Source organism: Sorex fumeus, unplaced genomic scaffold (assembly GCF_029834395.1).
Source record: "Sorex fumeus unplaced genomic scaffold, SorFum_2.1 ptg000063l, whole genome shotgun sequence".
NCBI classification, from domain to species: Eukaryota; Metazoa; Chordata; class Mammalia; order Eulipotyphla; family Soricidae; genus Sorex; species Sorex fumeus.
In genome coordinates this window covers 60,700,989-60,722,188 of record NW_026606120.1, presented here as the reverse complement: position 1 = coordinate 60,722,188, position 21,200 = coordinate 60,700,989, and the positions used below count along the sequence as shown (strand labels likewise).

Below are 21,200 nucleotides of genomic sequence, written 5' to 3'. Positions count from 1 at the left end.
TATATGTCGCGAAGCAAAGCATTTATTCTCCTTAAGTACATTCCTTTATTTCTTCGCTACTCAAAATGTGGCCTACGACACAATGTTGTTTACATCATAAATGACACTTACTTAAAATTGTCGTGCTCCACAGAGACTTAGTAACTTAGTATATGTATTTAAACAAAATGTTCTCCCTCCAATGATTTTCATACACATTAAAATTTGAAAACATATATTTCTTAATAGAAAGCTTACTTCTCTGTAAATATCTACTGTTTTTTTCTTCATGTGTCATATTTGTTATGTGCCTACTTTACTGGATAAGACTTCTAGAAGGTGGCAACCTCCCTAAAGAACAAAACCAACTAAACAAAGCAATGTTGCACAGTGTAAAATGTAACATTTAATATAAGAAAATGCCAGAGATAGGCTGGGAATGTTTGGGAGGAAGTAATTGAACTGGCAATGGAAATTGCTTAATTGACTGAAAACTATTAGTGAGAATGTAAGAGAGCGCTATTAAAATTTGGGATGTGGTGCCTGAGAGATAGTACAGGAGGTAGGGTGCTTGTCTTCCACAAGACCAATCTGGGTTAAATTCCAGCACTGCATATGGTCTCCAAGCCTAACCAGGAATAATCCATGGTCACAGAACCAGGTTTTTGTTTTGTATTGTTTGTTTTGCACTCAGAGATTACTCCTGGCAATGATAGGGATCAAACGCTGGTCGGCCTGCATGCAAGGCAAATGCCCCAACACTCTGTAGTATCGCTCCAACCCTCCAAATAAATGAATTTTTAAAAAAGAAAATAGTAAGTTCACTTTGTGATATTTCATTGAACTATAAGATTTGTGCATTTTCTATATTCATATATTCTTCAACAAAAGACATGAAACTTTTTTCTACAGAAACCATGCCCAAGTACAAACAACGAAGAAGAAAGCTAAAAGCCAAAGCCAAAAGATTATTCAAAAAAAAAGAAGCTTCTCACATTCATCCTAAGCAATTTATTCCTCCCCCTCCACCACCCTCACCAGAAAGGTAAGTCATAATATGGAACAGAAAAAATATTAAAAATTTGATCAGTTTGGAAGAGATAGTATAGTGGGTAGGGCATTTGCCTTGCATGTGGCAGACTCAGGTTCGATACTCAGCACCCCATATGGTTCCCAAAGCACCAACAGGAGTAATTTTTAAGTGTAGAGCCAGTAGTAACCCCTGAGTATCTCCAGGTGTGAGGGGGAAAAAAGCCAAAAAAAAAAAAATATATATATATACATATATATACACATATATATATAGAGAGAGAGAGAATTCCCAGTTTAATTTGAATTTCAGATAAACAATTAAAAGTCTTTTGTTGTTGTCCAATACAACACTTGTAATACACTTTTACCAAAAAACTAACAATTTGTTTTTAAGTGCCAGGGATCAAACTCAGGGCTCATATATGCTCACTACTAAACATCCCCATTTTCTGAATTAAATTTTTTTTGTTTTTTTGGCCATACGAGGAGGTGCCAGGCTTTACTTTGAGCTCTGCTCTCAGGGTTCAGTGCTGTGGGGCTCAGGGAACCATATGGGGTGCCAGAGATCAAACCCAGGTCGGCTGCAAGCAAGGCAAATGCCCTGTCCTGTGTACGATCTCTCCAGCTTCCTGCAATGAAATGTTAAGTGTCCTAAATTTTATGTGATAATGTAAGAGTTCAAGTGAAGCAAAAATTACAATGAGCTGCATTGCGTGTACACAGTAAATATTTCCCCTTCCTAGTTAATTTAATTGTATAAATCCTTTATAAAACTAAAATTTAAATCTTAATATTAGCAAAGTTTGATCATTTAATGTCTGGGACTCAGATAAAATGTATTATTGACAGAAATTCAATTATGCTAGTTTTCACAATATACTTCATAGTTTTATTGTTATGGCACTCTTCACAAAAAGCAAATATAAACAAATACTCAAAAATCCAGTAATCACTTTCTTCATTCTTTTCTCTTTCTCCTGAGTATCAAGAACCCTAATTGCTTCCTGCTTCTGCTCTGGCCCTCTCTGCAGTATTAATTCAATGTATCAGTCAGAATGAGTCTGTTAAAATAACATCATCTTGTCTTCTGCATAAGTCTTCCTCTCTTGGGCTTGGAGCAATAGCACAGTGGGTAGGACGTTTGCCTTGCACACAGCCAACCTGGGTTCGATTCCTAGCATCCCATATGGTCCCCCGAGCACCACCAGGAGTTATTCCTGAGTGCATGAGCCAGGAGTAACCCCTGTGCATCGCCAGGTGTGACTCCCCCCCCCCCACCATTGATCACTTGATCGCTTGATATCCCTTTATTCATCGATTTGCCCGAGCAGGCGCCAGTAACGTCTCTGTTCATCCCTGTTGCGTGCTAGCGTAGCCCAATGGCACCTGCTCATTCTAGGAACACAAAAAGCCTCAAACCGATTGTTCAGGGTCTTGACAAAGAAGTCTGACCATCTCATAGGTGGGCGGCCACACGATCTTTTGACGTCCGTGGAATTCAGTCGGTAACGGCTCTAGTCCAGCAGTCGTCTCTAAATTTCATTACATGTCCAGCCAATCTGATTTTCAACACCTTGGCAAATGAGACAGCGTCCCTGATTCTTGAGCGTTGACGGAGGTCGGAACTCCGGATTCTTTCTCTCATTTGAGTGAAGCATGATACTCCAAGCATGGCTCTTTCGATTCCTCTTTGAGAGACCCAAATAGCGTTCTCATCCTCTTTTCATAGGGCCCACTGGAGGGAGTGTCAGGCCAGGAATAGTCCCTGAGCAGCTCAGGGAGTGGCACCAAAATAAAATAAATTAGAGAGTTTAGCATGACCCCAAGGCTACTGAGTTGACTGATTCTCCTTTGCACCATTCTTTTTTTTTTCTTATGTAGGAATACTGCTATTTATTCAGTCACTGATTAGCTGATTGATTTGGGCATGAACTCCACCTTACTTTTTTTTCCCCCCATAATTTTATTTATTTATTTAATCCCATATGATCCCCTGAGCACCGCCAGGAGTAATTCCTAAGTTCAAGGTCAGGAGTAACCCTTGTGCATCACCGGGTGTGACCCAAAAAGAAAAGCAAAAAAAAAAAAAAAAAAAAAAAACTTTTTTAAAATAAATTAAAAAAAGTAAAATCTATTCCATTAAAAACAATAGTAGCACTGTAGCTCTGTCCTCCCATTGTTCATCAACTTGCTTGAGTGGGCACCAGTAATGTCTCCATTATGAGACTTGTTGTTACTGTTTTTGGCATATCAAATATGCCATGGGGAGCTTGCCAGGCTCTGCCATGTAAGTGGGATACTCTTGGTAGCTTGCCGAGCTTTCCGAGAGGGACGGAGGAATCAAACCTGGGTCAGCCATGTGCAAGGCAAATGCCCTACATGCTGTGCCATTGCTCCAGCCCCAAAACAATAACAAACAAACAAACAAAAACTTTTCATTTTCAGGGTGCAGGGAGATAACTCAATGGTTTGGTTGATAGTACAGCAACACATGCCTTGCAAGTGAACTTAATCCCTGGTACCACCTGTTCCTCAGCCACCTGGGTAGCCCCTAATATCACTGGATGCATCATGCAGCACCATTTCCTGACCCCAGTATTGACTGCACAGCAGTGCCAAGCACCACAGCAAGTGGCCCCAGACCCTCTGAGTACTTGTTAGGAAATATTACTCCCCCGCCAAGTCCACCTTCTCAATTACCCTAGCTATAAATTCCATCTCCGCCCAGCATTTCACAGTCCCCTCTTTATCTTTTTTTTTTTAGCATTTATTCACAAATAAATCATCAAGAAACTTTCTTTTAGCTTTCTTCTGTGACACTATAAATTCTATAAGGTCAAGGTTTCTCTCTCTTTTGTTCATTATTGGATCCCTGATGTCTCTTTCATCAGGGCCACACCTGGCAGCACTCAGGGACTGCTCCAGGTTTTGTGTTCAGGGCTTACTTCCAGTAGCGCTCTGGGATGATTCGGTGCCAGGAATCAAATTCTAGCTTTCCTGCATGCAAAGCATGAGCTCAACCCACCTGATGCACTCTCTTGAGCATTTGATGTTTATTTCCTTATCACTTTATATATTTTTAAAACATTGTTATTATTTACTTTTACTTATTTATTCTTTGTTGAAGAATTCCTGAATTTGAGCTGGAAGAGACAGTATAGCGGATAAGGTGCTTGTGTTCCATGCAGCTGTTTGGGTTCTATCCCCAGCATCCCATATGGTCCCCCAAGCACCACCAGAAATAATTCCTGAATATCACCAAGTGAGGCCAGAAAAAAAAAACCTGAATTATAGAACTTAGTGAAGAATTTCGGTTTAAGTAATCTCTGTTCCTGATTTTGAAACTCTATACTGTAAAACTATTTAGTACACTTTATAGGGAAGTTGCTGGAGCGATAGCACAGCAAATAGGTTGTTTGCTTTGCGTGAAACCAACCCAGGTTTGATTCCTCCATCCCTCTCGAAGAGTATCCTGCCTGCACGGCAGAGCCTGGCAAGCTCCCCGTGGCATATTTGATATGCCAAAAACAATAACAACAAGTCTCACAATAGAGACATTACTGGTGCCCGCTGGAGCAAATTGATGAACAACGGGAAGACAGTGCTATAGGAAAGTAACTTTGCACACAACAGACTTGGGTTGGGTCCCCAGCGTTTCATGTGGTCCCCCAACCCCACTGGGAGTGATGCCTGAGGTCAGAGCCAGGAGTAAGCTCTGAGCACCACTGCATGTTACCCAAAAACCAAAACCACAACCAACCAAAACAAACAAGTTTCTTTTTATATAGGAGCCAGAGAGAGAGTTCAAGGGTTAAGGCACTTGCTTAAGTATGACAAACCCTAATTTGATTCCAGCACCACATATTGTACCCTCACATACTCAGGAGTAAGCACTGTGCACTGTCCGGTGGCCCAAAAACCAAAAATTTAAAAATTAAATCAAACTAGTTTATTTGAACCAGAGATGGAACGTAGTGGTAAAGCACATGACTTGAATCTGTGAGGCCATGGGTTTGATTCCTGGCATCTAATGAAATAAAACAAACGTATAAAAAAAAACTACCTTATTTAATTAGAAGCTACTGTTCTAACTCACAAGTTTGTTTTTTTTTTTTTTAAGTTTTTTGTTGTTTCTTGTTGTTTGGGGGGCAACACCCAGTGGTACTCAAGATGTACTCCCAGTTCAGTTTTTGGAGTTACTCCTGGTGGTTCTTGGGGCGATGCTGTGCTGAGGATGGAGCCTGGGCCTCTTGTAGCTCTCGTGGAAAGCACACGTTCCAGCCCACCGAGTACTCTCCAATCTCCAACTCATGAGTTTTTATTTGTTTGATTTTCTTTTTCCTACAGAGTGGTTATTTCTACAACAGAATCCCCCCTTAGCAGAAGTTGGCTAAGATCATCCTGGAACTTCAAATTTCCCAATATCAAGGATGCTGTAAAATTCGGTGTAAACAAAGTATGGTGTCTATACAACTGGTGCCAAAGCTGCATAGTCGAGGTATGTGTTTGATACATACTTGCCATACATGTTTTCAACATACTTGCTGTGTGTGTTGACCTGTATGTACAGTTCACTGCACACCAACTATATGTGTTTGTGTGTTCAGATAGTCATATAACACTCAGGATAAGTTCAGGTAAAATGAAAGTATGGGAGCCATAAGTATAGTTAAAACAGCTGAAGCACATACTTTGAATACAGGAACCCCAGGTTCACTCCCTGGCACCACATGGTCCTCTGAACACCACAGGCAACCACATGCAGTTGCCAACCCAAGAGTAACTTCCAAGTACCACCAGATGTGCTACCACTGCCCCCTTCCCAGAAAAAAAAGAAGAAGAAATGATAAGGTTATGTAGGCTTTCATTCTCTAAAACACCAAAGCACCACTTTCTGTTCTTTTTTTTCCCTTTTCTTTTTAACCCAGGACTTCACACATATAAGGTAAAAGTACTCTTTTACTGTGCCATGCCCCTGTCCTCTTGTCTCTCTCACTTTTTTTTTGTTGTTGTTGTTGTTTTGATTTTTTGGGGTCACACCCAGCAGTGTTCACAACTTACTCCTGGCTGCACTCAGGGATCATACCTGACAGGCTTGGTGGTTCGTTGTGTGCAAGGCAAGCATCCTACACACTATACAGTTGCTCCAGTGCCTCTTTTTTCTTTTTCTTTTTTTTTAATGTCTTTCTTTCTTTCTTAATAAAATCACTGTGAGATGCTCAGTAACAAAGTTGTTCATGATTGTGTTTCAGTCATACAATGTTCCAACACCCATCCCTTCACCGGTGTACATTTCACAGCACCGATGTTCCCAGTTTCCCTCCCACCCCCATCCCCCAGCCTGCCTCTATGGCAGGCACTTTTCTTCTATCTCTCTCTCTCCTTTTGGGCATTATGATTTGCATCACAGGTGCTGAAAGGTTATCATATTCTACCTTTATCTACTTTCAGCACTTAACACTTAGTTCTTGCCCAGAGTGATCATTTCCAACTGTCTTTGTCAGAGTGGTCCCCCCACCACTTGCGACAAGCTTCCAACCATGGACTATTCCTCCTGACTCTGGTTTCTACTGTCCTTGGGTATTAGTCTCATACTAATATGGGTTTGTTTGGTTGTTTTTTGAGTTGGGGGTGGGGGTTTCGGTATCACACCCAGCAATGCTGGGGGCTCTGCACTCAGCAGTTACTCCTGGCAGTACTCAGAGGACCATATGGGATGCTGGGGATCAAACCTGGATCAGCCATGTGTAAGGCAAATGCACTACCTGCTGTACTATCACTCCAGCCCCTCATACTGTGTTTTTCTATATCCCAGAAAAGACTCTGATTATTCTGTGTCCCTCTTCCTCTCACTCATTTCACTCAGCATACTCTCCATGTCCATTCATTTATACATGAATTTCATGACTTTATTTTTCCTGGTGGCTATTGCTCCAGTCCCTCTTGTCCTTTGTTCTTGACCTTAGCTTATTACTCATTGCATTCTTCTTTATACTTTAATTTCAGAGTTTAGAAGTATTGAAAGATACGTTCTTTCCATCTCGTTTCTATCACCGAGAACTTCACAGTCTAAGAGAACGGTTTTGTATCTTGGAAGGTGAATTATGCAAACTCCAGGAAACCCTGAAGGTTGGTATTGTCAAATAAAAATATAAGCCAGGAATTAAACAAAGGGAAAAGGGGGTGTCCTCCCCTGGAGTCCCAGCAAGGGATGGGGAGATGGTACAGTAGTTAGGACATGTACCTGACCTGGACACAATCTCTAACAACCTCCTGAGCACAACGAGTGTAGATCTGGAAGCCCTGATACTTGAACATCACAGAATTTAGCCCTAGTGGTCCCCAGCACCGCAGAGCCCCAAGCAGCATACATCATCAGATTCTTGCATTGAAACTTGGGCTAATTTGGTTGAATATTGTCAAGTTGGCCCCCAGACTTCCTGTGTACCACTTGGGAGGTCCAGAAAATAAATAAAAAAGAACCCTTACATGCTTTTACTCGGAGGAGGAATGGCTCCAGGTGAAAGTGCATCTTGGGCTGTTTGCTCTGAAAGCTCTGAAATGTATTTCTTAAACTTCAGTCAAGAGGCTCTGCTTTGTATTGCCAAGGGGCAGCCACCCCTGCATTCCTCATTTCCAATCTCTGTGTCACTAGGCTTTTGCATGTGCTGTGCTCCTGTGAGTCACTGATGAGAAACTAGGCAGGTGCAGGAGGGAGGTGTTTCTCTTTTTTCTTTTCAACTTCATTCTCTGCACTGGGTTACTGCTTCTTTAAGAGTATTTCCTCCCCGACTTCAGCTCCCCCTGGTAGATCTGCTAAGTGTACCATATTTCTTGATTCTCTGGGTTAACCTTGCTCCAGAAATCTGATTCTTTTCTATCACCAGCCTGCATTATTCTACTGTTGCTCATCATCTGGACTGCTGCACCGTCCCCAACGGGCTTTTGAGCTGATCATCAGCAATATAACCAACTCTTAAATATTCTGGTAGTTTCTATTTTCTGGACTAATATACGCAGGAAAGAAACTTAAACTATGCACTCTTCTCTAACTTCCCTATGCTAGATCCATATTCTCAAAGTGAAAAACTCAAAGAATAAAATGGGAATGAAACTATATTATGAAATGATGGAATGATTCTGTTTCATCATTAAGCAGTGGGCTGAATGGTGGCCAAAAATGGTTATGTCCACGGGCTCAAATTATAGAGCACTTGCCGTGCATATGAGAGGCTGTGGGTTCACCCTGGTATTACATGTCCCCTCCTTCTCACCCTTTACCTACCCTATAACAATAGCATCAACAAGAAAAAGGTATGTTCAAGTCCTCATGCCTGGAATCTGAAAATATTACCTCAAAGAAAGGTCTTTGCAGATGCATTTAGCGATTTTGAGATAAGGAAGTCTTCCTATATTATCTGGATAGACTCTAAATCCAATGGCAAATTGTCCATTGGTCCTTATGAAGTGGAAAGAGAGAGCATAAGTCACAGAAAAGGAGGAGCAATGCGATCTCAGACGTAGAGTGTGATCAGTGGGACTGCATACAAGGGATGCCAAGAGCTGCCAGAGGTTGCAAGAGACAAGGAATAAATTCTTCTTACAGCCATGAAAGGAGCGCAGTTCTGCTGGCCTCTTGATTTTTTTTTTTTTTACTTTTTTGGGGTTACTCCTGGCTTTGCACTCAGGAATCACTCCCTGGTGGTGCTCAGGGGACCATTTAGGATGCTGGGAATCAAACTCAGGTCAGCCGCATGCAAGGCAAATGCCTTACTCGCTGTGCTATCCTCCAGCCCTGCCTCTTGATTTTTAACATTTTATAACATCTGTTATAACAGCTATAATCTATCCTTTTGGGTTTATAAACTCTGGAGCAGTAAACTTAACCAGAGGCCTTAAAATTTCCCCAACAAGGATTATGAGAGACAGCTCAAAGGACTGAGTGCACGAGCCAGGGTTTGAATCCTGAACACCACTAGAAATGACCCCCAGTCCCTCCAGATGTAGCCCCTGAACAAAAAGATTACCCAAAAAATTCTACAGGCCAGAGAGATAGTACAGTGGTGAAGGCCCTTACCTTGCACGCTGCCATTTCAAGCCACATAGTTCCCTAAACACCACCAGAAGTGACTCTAGAGCAACAAGATGTGTGATTCAACCCTCCCCAGAAAAAAAAAAATATTCACATACAGGATTTACTAGGGATTTATGCTTGAGCATAAGAGATAACAACTAAGGGAGCTCTCCACGTCTGGCTCCATGAAAGGAGTAACTATTGTTCCTTTATTGCTAGGGGAGAGGCTGTAGTATAGCTGTAAAAGCCAAGGAATCTCAAACTCTCACATCCAAAGGAAGTATTTTCTTATCTTTCACTGTAGGGGAATAGAATGGGAAGAGTCCCTCAGGTTGAGTGGGCTTTAGGCTGCTCAAGGCTGAAGGAAGTGGGAAAACAAACCCTGTACTCATTCTGACTCAAATCATGAGAGAAGAATACACAGTCTCAGTCCTGCAGATGGGGCAAAAGACTGAAATGCATGCTTTGCATTGCTGGAGGTTGATCCCCAATAATTCATAATTCCCGCAAGCGTGTACTGCACAGGAAATTGCCCCCACCCACACATTACTTGGTGTGACTCCAAATCAAAAAAGACTGTAAAAAATATTTCTTATTTTACAGAGTTGTTATAGGGTCAGGGAGGTAGTTCGATAGTCTGGTGGGGCCGGAGCAACAGTAGAGTGGGTAGGGTATTTGCCTTGTATGTGGCCAACCCGGGTTGGATCCCCAGCATCCCATATGGACTGCCAGGAGTAATTCCTGAGTGCAGAGTCAGGAGTAACCCCTGAGCATCACCAGGTGTGACCAGAAAGAAAAAATTAAATAAATAAATAAATAGATGGATAGATAGATAGATAGATAGATAGATAGATAGATAGATAGATAGATAGATAGAATAGTCTGGAGCACAAGTTTTACTTGCTGGATCCCTAATCTGATCCCCAACCCACATAGACCCTCAAGCACTTGTGGATGCAACCCCCAAACACTGAACCTCTGAGCATTGCTGGGTGTAGCCCCAAAACAAAAATAAAACATAGAAACATTATATTTGTTTGCTAGCACTGCCAAAGTAACTCCATCTGGGTGACTTATGCAACAGACACTGATTTTTTTTCACAATTCTGAAGGGTAGAAATCTGCGATCGAAGTTTCCATAGGTTGGTTTCTTCTGAGGCGATTCTTTGCTGGCGTCCTCACTGTATCCTCAAATGACCTATTCTCTGTGTAGGCCCATCCCTAGTAGCTCTCCCGCATGTTTAAATTTTCTCTTTTCATTAAGATACCTGATGGTTAGATTAGAGCCCAGACTATCAGCCTAATAATTTAATTCAATCACCTCTTTAAAGACCCTGCCTCCAAATAAAGGGAGATACTGGCAATTACGTCCTCAGCTTGAAATTGGAGGAGCCAATAGTCATGTTCTAGACCTTGATCTCTTTGGGGTTGGTGGGGGTGGGTTGTACCCAACTGTGCTTGGGGCTTACTCTTGGCTCTGTGCTCATGGGTCATTCCTGGTTGTGCTCAGAGTACATATGCAGTACCGGGGTGGGGGGGAGTCAAATGCTTGCAAAGCAAGCGCCTTTACTCCCCTGTACTGTCTCTTTGGCCAGGACCCTTGGCCTTTTGGGGAGGGGAGGAAGGAGTATTGGGCCACCACAAATGACAGTGCTCAGGAGTCACTTCTGGTAGTGCTCAGGGGTCTAAATGTGGTGCCAGGGATTGAATTGGGATCAGCCGTTTGCAAGCCAGCCCTTTAACCCTTTTAACTTCTGCATAATCACTCTAGTCCCACCTTTAGTCTTTTTATCGGTTTCTGAAATCTATTATATTCTTGGCTACATTAAGCTGATTTCTCTCTACTAGGAATTCTCCTTCCCTGGTCCATTCTCCCTTCACCTGCTGGATAATCTAGGTTCATTATTCATGGTGACAGCCTGCTTCATTTCTCTCATTGAGTATTATTTTGTTTTATTTTGAGTGTATTTGTGCATTATTTATTTGTTTTTGTGTTGGCGCCACCCTGGCAATGCTCATGACTTACTCCAGGCTATGCACTTAATTCTAGTGGTGCTTGTGGGTACTCCAGGCTATGCACTTAATTCTAGCGGTGCTTGTGGGACCATATGGGATGTTGGGAATCAAATTCAGGTTGAATGCGTGAAACGCAAATGCCTCACCTGCTGTTCTATCCCTCCGGTCCCTATTTGTGTGTGTGTGTGTGTGTGTGTGTGGTTTTTGTTTTTGTTTTTGGTTTGTGTGTGTGTGTATGTGTGTGTGTGTGTGTGTGGTTTTTGTTTTTGGTTTGTGTGTGTGTGTGTGTTTAATGTCTGTCTTCTTCACCAGATACAAGAGGAGCCGACAAGACTCCCATTGTACCCACAGTGACTGATATATAAAACAAAACAAAGATATGAATGAATGAGATTGTGACAAATGGGGAAATATTAAAAAGCATTGTATACTAAAAATGTATTCAATGTATGATGACTCTGATTTTGATGATTCTCAGCTGTAAGATCCAAATTTACTATTCATTTGCCAAATATAATATCTTCTAGACTGTCTCGGAAAATTCTTCCTGCCCACATTGTGCTCAGATGTGTCACATGAGTGGTAAATTTACAGATGTGCCTGCCTATGCTCAAAGCCAGCCTGGAGAATCCCAAGCTGTACTTCCTTCTACACTGCCACAGCCAACCAGTCATCCTGTGCCACCTCCACCTCCTCCTCCACCCCCTCCACCTCCTCCACTGCCTCCTCCACCACCACCGATGGCACCTTTGCTACTCAGAAAATCCAGTACCACCAAAGCACTTCAGGTAGGAAATTAGGTAGTAGGTGTGTGTTCAGGTCAGTATGCAATTTAGGAATAAAGCTACATTGTCCTTTAAGACTGGCCTAAGGATTTTTATAGGAAGTCTATATTTTGCTTATTTTGGTTTTGTTTCTTGAGTCACACCTTTTGTACTCAGGACTTACTTCTGGTTCTGAACTCAGAGATCACTCCTGGCAGTGCTCAGGGGACATCTGTGGTGTCAGGGATTGACCAGATCAGTCACATGCAGGACAAACTCCTTAACTCCTCTGCTATCCAACCTATATTTGTTCTCAGACTGTATTTTAATATGTCATTACTGTGTTTTTAAAGACTCTGTCCCTGAGGAACTCACAAAAGCAGGAGTTAGAAATGAAAGTGATTGTTTTATTATTTTATAAGAATGAATGAATGGGGGCCAGAGTGATAGTACAGTGGGTAGGGCATTTCCTTTCACGCGGTCGACCCAGGTTCAAACCCTGGCATCCCAGGTCCTCTGAGCACAGCTAGGAGTAATTGCTGAGTGCAGAGCCAGAAGTAACCCTTTAGCATTGCTGTACGTGACCCAAAAAGCAAAAAAAAAAAGCAATGAATAAAACCCAGTAAAGTTTTGCTTTCTCACCATTTCTTTTACCAAAAAGAAAATTCCCGAGAAACCAGATGAAGACCAGAGGGAAACTCAGTGAGAGAAGTCAAAATAAAAAGAGTTGGTAGATCCCAAAGTAGGATGTTTAGTTTTATGCTGGAGAATTAGTTTTTAATGAGAATCACTTATCTGCTGAGGTGACCAGAGATACCTGTGGAAACCTGTGGAAAGAGTAATCAGATATGACCCTTTTTAGTGGGAATGGAATGAGATTGGACCACATCCTACATGCAAAGAGTTACTCCAGGCTCTGGCATCACTCTCAGCAGTGCTGGGGGTGCCCCACTGTAAAGTTCTATGACTTATTTCCAGGGATAAAACTGGAGCCAGCCACAGGCAAGGCAAGTACCTTTATCCCTGTATTATATCTCTGGCCGTGACATGACCCTGTTTTAAAATCTACTGAGGGCTACAGGGAACTCAAGAATTCTGAGACCACATTTTGCATGCAGGAAGAACCAGAGATCCCAGAACCCCATGTTTTCATTCCCCTACCTACCTCCATCACTGCCAGGAGCAACCCCCAGGAACAAAGCCAGGATGATTAGTCCTCCAAGAACTGCAAGATGTGGTCCCAAAATTAAAATATAAACTGGGACTGGAGCAATAGCACAGCGGGTAGGGTGTTTGCCTTGCACGCGGCTGACCCGGGTTCAATTCCCTGTATCCCATATGGTCCCCCGAGCACAGCCAGGAATAATTCCTGAGTGCATGAGCCAGGAGTAACCCCTGTGCATCGCTGGGTGTGACCCAAAAAGCAAAAAAATAAATATAAACTAAATAATTTTAAAAATACAATAATAGGAGTTGAGAGAGACTTTAAAGGACTGAGCATTTGCTTCATATGCAGGTGGCCCACATTTGTCCTCCAGCACTGAAAATCCCCTAGGTTCCACCAGAGCTGGGAGGAACACCTGAGCACTATGGTGTGTCGTACAAACACAAAAGGAATTGAAAAATTAAATTTGTGGAGGTTTGGAGCCAGAGTAATAGTACAGCAGTATTGCATGCGACCAACTTGACTTCAGTCCCCAGCACCTTATTCAATCCCTAAACCCTCCCAAAAATCATCCCTGGGAGCAGAGCCAGGAGTAACCCCTGAGTACTACTGGGTGTAGCTCCCCCAAAATAACAAAAACAATTTGTTGGGGCCAGAGAGATCATTCAGGTGCTGAGGGTATGCTTTCCATGCACCAGGCTGATTCAGTTCCTGTCACCACATGTTCACCAAGCACCACCAGGGTACCTTGTGAGCACAGAACTGAGAGTAATCCCTAAGCACTGCCAGGTGTGACCCTCAAATTATCCCAAAATAAAATAAATATAAAAAGTGTAGCAGTGATGTGGCACAACACTAGAACATTTGTTTTGCACATGTGAGATCCTGAGTTTGATCCCCAGCACCACAAAATAAATTAATATTTAACTAAAATTACTAGAGTGGTCCCTTCTCTATCCTAACTGCTGTCTCCCCCAACTTACAGCAAGTTTCCAACCTCGGACCAGTCCTCCTGGCCTTTGTTTCTGCTGTTCTTGGGTAACATTCTCATATTATGTTTTTTTATATCCCACAAATGAGTGCAGTGATTCTACGTCTATACCTCTCCTTCTGACTCATTCAACTCAACATAATTAGTTTCCATCCATTTATAAGCAAATTTCATGACTTCAATTTTTCCTGATGGCTGTGTAGTATTCCATCATGTAGAGTAGTAGAGTACTATAGTTTCTTCATCTAGTCGTCTGTTCCCAGGCACTTGGGTTTTTCCCAGATTCTAGCTATTGTGAATAGTGCTGCAAGAAACACAGAAGTGAAAATGGCATTTCTGCTGTGTGCTTTTGGGCCCCCAGTGTATATTCCAGAAACAGTGTTGCTGGGTATGATATGGAAGCTCAATTTCTGGTTTTTTAAGGAATGCTCAAAAAAATTTTCCAAAAAGACTGGACGAGTCAGCATTCCCACAATGAATGAGAGTCCCTTTCTCCCCACATCTGCGCCAGTACCAGTTCTTCTTGTTCTCTTTTTTTTTTTTTAATTTTTATTAGTGAGACATCATGAGGTACAGTTGTAGTCTTACAAATTTTTGTGCTTGGGTTTCAATTATACAATGATCAAATACCCATCCTTGTTCTCTTTTTTGATGTGTGCCAGTCTCTGTGGTTGTTTGTGTTTATAACTGATATAGCACTATTACAATAATGCAATGTGTATACTAATGGTGTATAAAGTTACTATAGCTTTGTCACCACCGAAATGTCAAAGACTGGGCCGGAATGATAGTACAGTGGGTAAGCCTTGTACATGGCTGACCCGGATTTGATCCCTGGTACCCCGTATTGTCCCCTGAGCACTGCCAGGAGTAATTCCTGAGTGCAGAGCCAGTAGTAACCCCTGAACATAACCGGTGTGACCCAAAAAGAAAATAAATAAAAACCCAAAATGTCAAAGACGGCCACTGTCCATATGTTACTTCTAGTCAATTTCTTCCTCCCCTGCCTAATCACCTTCCCTACCACTAACACCACATTGTAAGCTAAATCATCTTTTTGGGCAGTTTATACAAAACTTCACTGTGAGTTAAAGAACTCCTTCAGCTCCCATCTCACTCTAATAACACCTGCAAAGATGCAATTAAGGAAACTATTATTTACTAATAAATCTTTACATGTTCCTGAATCCTTATAGTAGCCTTAGTAGTCTTGGGTACTGAAAACAGACCCAATCTGGTCTAGTGAAAATAGTTTAATGAATTTTACCCTATGGAAATAAAAGTTAAACTTTTAGTTCTGACTTTTTAAAAAGTAGATATGGATTTGAAAATCATAGTTTCAAATTGAAGTCTAACCTCTTTTTGTATCTTAAGGCGAGACCATTAAAAAAAGATGCACCCATGCAGATAACTGTTAAAGATCTACTGACTGTGAAATTAAAAAAGACACAGAATATTGATGAAAGAAAGAAGGTAAGATGTCACTGAGCATACTTGTAATTTTTTTAACTTGTGTTTACTTTATGCCTAATTTAATTTGAGGCCACAAGTTTTTGCTTCTTCATTTTCTTCTGGGATAGCTTGTCTTTTGTGTAACCTCCTCTTTTGTGTTTGGAACAATCAACTTTTTTACCACAATCATCTCCATGTAGCAGAGAGCGCTCATGAGCAGTTAATCTGACCATGAGTCCTATAAATTCTGTGACGTATCTTGGGAGCTGGGTTTACATTGGTATGCTCAAGGATCAAAGACTCTGCCTCTTAACTCTTTTTGGTTTTGGGGGGTCTTTTGGTTGGGTTTTGGCTTGGGGTAACACCCAGCTAATTACTCCTGGTAGGACCTGAAGGACTATTTGGGTGCTAGAGATCAAACCTGGGTTGGCTTTCACGCAAGGCAAGCGCCCTATGTGCTGTACTGTCTCTCCAGCCCTATTTCTAAACTCTTAAGCCCATCATTACTCTCTGCATGTCTAAGCATGTGCTGTAAAAATTTAGCACTCTTTTTGGGCCACCTATCCTATGTCCAACTCCATTCATTGGCCTGGCACATCTACCAACCCCACCATTTTGTTTATTTGCTTGTTTTGTTTTTGTTTTATACCCAATGGCTCATGGCTTACTCCTGGGTGTTCACTTAGGGATCACTGCTGGTGGGCTCAGGATACCATATGGGGTGCCCAGAATCAAACCTGGGTTGGAGAGGGCCAAAGAGATAGTACAACGGGTTAGGTGCTCGCCTTGCATGCAACCCACCCAGGTTCGATCTCTGGCATTCCATATGGTCCCTTAAGCATCACAAGTAGTGATCCCTAAGCACAGAGCCAGAAGTGAGCCCTAAGCATAGCTGGGTATGGCACAAAAACAAAAACAAAACTCTAAGTCAGCCTTGTACTATTGTTCCTGCCCCTCATTATCACCATTGATGAGGCAATGACCAAGTGGCACACATTACTTCTGGAGAAGGATATTCTTCAGCTACTTGGAGGCTTTTCAGATATGAATGCCCTGGATGGTTCAGGCAGTTTCATAAATGTACTTAAAGTAAACACAAAGCTTTAAACATCCTGATTTGTATCATTTTGTAAGGTTTTCTGGGCCAACTGAATACAAACCATTTTAAGATCACCAATTAAGGGGGGGAAAGAAAGTATTGGCTACAGCTATTCACTCTTTTAGCTTTTAACCTGGTTGTCCCTTTATGGAGGCAAAAATAATTCTTGGGGCTGGAGAGATGGTCCAGGTGGTAAAGGTCTTGCCTTGCCTGCAGATAAACCAGGTCTTGTTCCTGTACATAAGGTCTCCAGAGTACTGCCAGAGCCATTCCTAACCAAAAAAAAACCCCAAAAAACTAAATATGAGCCTTAAATATAGATGCTGATCTGAGAACTAAGTCTGATGTTTTATTTGAGTAGTTTTGGGTCTCCTCTACAAACATATAGATGCTAAAATTAATTTATTAGACAATTTATCTACCAACCATCAGTATGAAAAGATAGAAATATATTTTAAAGCTTTTGAATAAAAATTGAGTAGTGAAGTGGGTATGTTTTTACCTGTATTCAATCTCAAATAGTTGTTGCTATATATGTATATTGAATGTTATTTTCAAAATATTTTTAATAATGCCTCATTTTACAATTAAAGCTTGCACCTTCACCGAAGAAACAGAATCCTCTAGTTACTGTCTCTGACCTGCAGCGTGTTACTCTGAAATCCAGCTCCAAAGTGTTATCAACTCGAGTTACAAATGTCTTAATGTAAGGAACTGCTTAATATTGAGCTCTGCTTTTATGTAAAATAATGCTTTTTTAAAATTATGTAGCAAAAACTATGTATGCCCCTTGTAGAAAACATTGAAATCTATAGAAAAGTTTAAAGCAAAACACAAAAATCATCCAAATAATCCCTTAACAAAGGCAACAACCCGTCACCCCCACCCTACCCCACCCCCTGCCTCAGTGGCAATTTCCTTCTTACTCTCTATTTTGGGACATTATGGTTTGCAATACAGATACTAAGAGGTAGGCTTTTAGTCTTATTTACTATAAAATATACCTCTTAAGGGCTAGAGAGATCGTGCAGCAGGTAAGGTGCTTGCCTTGCATGCAGCTGAACAGTTTTTGATCCCTGGTATACCATATGGTCCCCTGAGCACTGCCAGGAGTCATTCCTGAGTACAGAGGCAGGAGTAATCCTTGAGCATTGCCAGGTGTGATCCCCAAACAAACAACAAACAACATTTTGGAGATAAAATAAATAGTATCAGGAGTTTTAAAAGCCCAATTTCAGGAATAATAAAATATAAAAACAAATACATTTTAGAATCAAGGGAAAAATGATAAAAGTGCATGTCTGTGTGTACTGTCTGTAAGCATATTATGGGTACAGTTACGACTTTTTCCATGTGATGTGTTATGAAATTTCTCCCATCTTAGGAAAAATTAGTTTAAAGCATCATTTTGATTCTTCAATGTACGCAATTCATTTTATTTAACTGTCATAGATAAAATCCTATTCTGAGACATCTAAGTTAGTAGCATTTATTTCTGTAACCATTGGGCAAGTGAACATCTTTGTCCATATGTGTGTACATAACTGAATGTTTCCTTCAGATGAACTCTTCAATGCAAACTGAGATAAGAAGTTTTACTTGGGGCCGGAGCAATTGCACAGAGAATAGGGCATTTTCCTTGCATGCAGCCGACCCGGGTTCTATCCCTGGCATTCCATATGGTCCCCCAGCACCGCCAGGAGTAATTCCTGAGTGCAGAGCCAGAAGTAACCCCTAAGCATTGCCAGGTGTGACCCCCCGCCCCACCAAAAAAAAGAAGTTTTACTTATATCATCTGTCTTTTCTATGATTATATCATCTGATGTGTCTATGGGTATCTGTTTTTTTTTCTTTTTTAAAAAGGAAGACATAATTTCTGATGCTTGGGAGTCACTCCCAGAATTAAACAGGAACTATGTGGTACCAGGGATCAAACCTGAGTCTCTGTTTTAGCTACTTCCCCTGCCCTACTGCTATTTTCTAATATAATATATAGAATTAGCTTCTAGGACATAACTTAAGAAATGGCTGCTTTGCTTTGAGAAATGATAAAAATCTGGCAGGCTCTAACTTTATTTTATCAGTTATCTAACTTTATTTTGTTTTTATTTTATCAGTACTCCTGGTAAAAGCCAAGTAGATCTGCGGAAACTACTTAGAAAAGTGGATGTAGAGAGGTAATACACTATCTTATCATCATGCTTTCTAAATCCTCTTGAAAAACTGGCATATTATTTTAGGTGGCACAGCTCCTAATATTCTCAATATCTTGCAGAAGCCCAGGTGGAACGCCGCTTACCAATAAAGAAAATATGGAAACAGGAACTGGACTGACTCCAGTAATGACTCGGGCTTTAAAGAGAAAGTTTGAGGTAAGGAAAAAAAAAATATATATATATATGCATATATATATTATTAACTTTTATACAAAATAGTCTTTTATTTTTGGTGGGAGGGATGGGGCATGCCTGCTGATATGCAAGAACCATTCAGTGCCAGGTATCAAACCTTTGCCTGCCTTGCAAGATAGAATCTAAAGTTTCTGGTGTCCCCTGCACCAAGTATCATCCTAACGGCTCTGTGGTTTTTGGTCCTGGGTGCTATGAGCAATTCCCATACATACCACAGCCAGGTGTTTTTAAGTCCACAAAAAGGGCAATGATCACCAGTAAGTATCGAAGCTAAAAACATCCCAGGACAGTACACAACCCCTGGCCATCATAAAAGGATAACAGTGAAGGGAAGGGGGGGAAGCAAATCATTTTTCATTCTTTTTCAGTGCCAGAGGTCACCACTCAGCCTATTGAGCTATCTTACTGACCCTGGAAATCTACTATCTTTAATAAAACAAACATAAAGAGTCCCTAGCTGCACCTGAATCAACTACTGCCCCCACTAGATCTTCCAGCAACACCACCATCCTTTTTTTTGAAATACTAAACATCTATGACTCACCTTTAAAAGCCAATATAGTGGCCAGAGCCATAGTACAGTGGGTAGGGTGCTTGTTTTGTACTTGACCAACCTGGGTTTGATCCCCAGCATCACAGATGGTCCAGTGAGTTTGCCAGGAGTGATCCCTGAGCAAAGGGCCAGGAGTAAACCCTGAGCACCACTGAAAGAGACCAAAAAAAACTAAGAAATAAGTAAATAAAAATAAAATCTAACATATGAGACCTGAGATATAATACAGTGGGTAGGGTGCTTGCCTTGCACACAGGTAACCTAGGTTTGATGCCTAACACCCCCATATGTTTCCTGGAGCACCACTGGATGCAGGAGTGATCCCTGAGCACAACCAGGAGTAAATAAACCCTGAGCACTGCTGGGTATGGTCCAAAAACCAAAAAATAAAATAAAATACGACATGTGAACACTTCCTGGTATGATTTCTTCCAACCCCTGTTCATTTCAGTCATCCTCCTATGGATTTCTAACATTGGATTATTTGAGGGGGCCAAAGGTTGGGCCACATCCACCTTTGTTCAGGGCATATCTGACTGCTCACAGATCACTAGGGCAGTGCTCTGGGGATTACCTGTGGGAGATTGGATTTGAGTTAGCTGCATGTAAAGCAAGCACCTTAACCCTTAAACCCTCTCCAGCCCACTGGATTTGTGGGATTTCTGCCATCCTGTCTCTAGGATGGGAAAAAAAAAAAAAACATGCTGTGCCTTTTTCAAGACAACTTGTTTTTTTTTATTGCTAAGCAACTAGATCTTCCTAGGCACTCTGGCCATCTGTGAAGGTGTACATGAGGTTTTTCTTTCCTTCCTTCAAATCATCCAGTAGAAAACTACCCTCAGAACACAAACTGTGGATGCTACATTCATTGAAAGACTTTAAGTTCCTTCCTTTCAATTTTTAGCTTTTTATCTCTGCCTCACCCGATAACTGCTATGTTGAATATTACAGGTGGTTAATATGGGTACTCAACAAATATAATGACAAACTTGCACATTGAACAACAATAAAAATCACTATAACATCTCTGTCTTGTTCTGATAAGACCTATGCTATGTGCTATAATCTCAAAAGCTCATGTGTTAAGAGGGTGTTTTGTAAAAACTTGTTTGACATAGAATGACATTTCCCCTTTCCTTCGTTTTTCTTCCCTTATTTCTTAAACATCTGTATTTGTTACATTTTCCACTTAGACGCAGGTAAGAGAAGCCTTGACTGTAATAGTTTAACTACATAGGGGGTTATCTTTCTTGCCTACATATCATCTCGAGAAGTTAGCAGTTCAGGACCAGAGAAATAGCTCAGTAGGTTAGCTTTACATGCCAGAAGTCAGGGTTTGAACCCCAGCACAAAATGGTTCCTCAAGCATCACCAGGATTGATCTCCAAGCACAGAGCAGGGAGCAGCCCCTGACAACACCAAGTTTGATTACTTCCCCACCCCTCAATAAAAAAGGAAGAGAAAAGAGAAATGGAATGAGTGATACATAGCTTTTATCCTCATGTTTCAGAATGACTATACATTCTCAAGCTTCACACCCATATTCTAGTTATGGAGAGGACAAAAGGACAGGTAAAAGCTTATTAGCTGTCCCTCATCTTTCTAAAAAGGTGCTCGCCAGTAACTTCGGACTATATTCAGGAAGGTAAAGAAAGTGTTTCTAG

At 41.3% G+C, this 21,200-nt stretch overlaps 1 protein-coding gene across 1 annotated transcript in view; it reads left to right on the top strand.

Annotated features, from left to right (window-relative positions):
* The window catches only part of PRR11 (proline rich 11), a 42,281-nt gene that overhangs the window by 20,731 nt on the left and 350 nt on the right, over positions 1 to 21,200 (top strand). The window contains exons 2-9 of the mRNA XM_056127540.1: positions 892 to 1,024; positions 5,359 to 5,509; positions 7,018 to 7,140; positions 11,629 to 11,889; positions 15,396 to 15,494; positions 17,166 to 17,278; positions 18,690 to 18,749; positions 18,848 to 18,944. Coding sequence (XP_055983515.1) covers positions 892 to 1,024; positions 5,359 to 5,509; positions 7,018 to 7,140; positions 11,629 to 11,889; positions 15,396 to 15,494; positions 17,166 to 17,278; positions 18,690 to 18,749; positions 18,848 to 18,944 — 1,037 coding nt within the window. The remainder of the gene's footprint in view (positions 1 to 891; positions 1,025 to 5,358; positions 5,510 to 7,017; positions 7,141 to 11,628; positions 11,890 to 15,395; positions 15,495 to 17,165; positions 17,279 to 18,689; positions 18,750 to 18,847; positions 18,945 to 21,200) is intronic.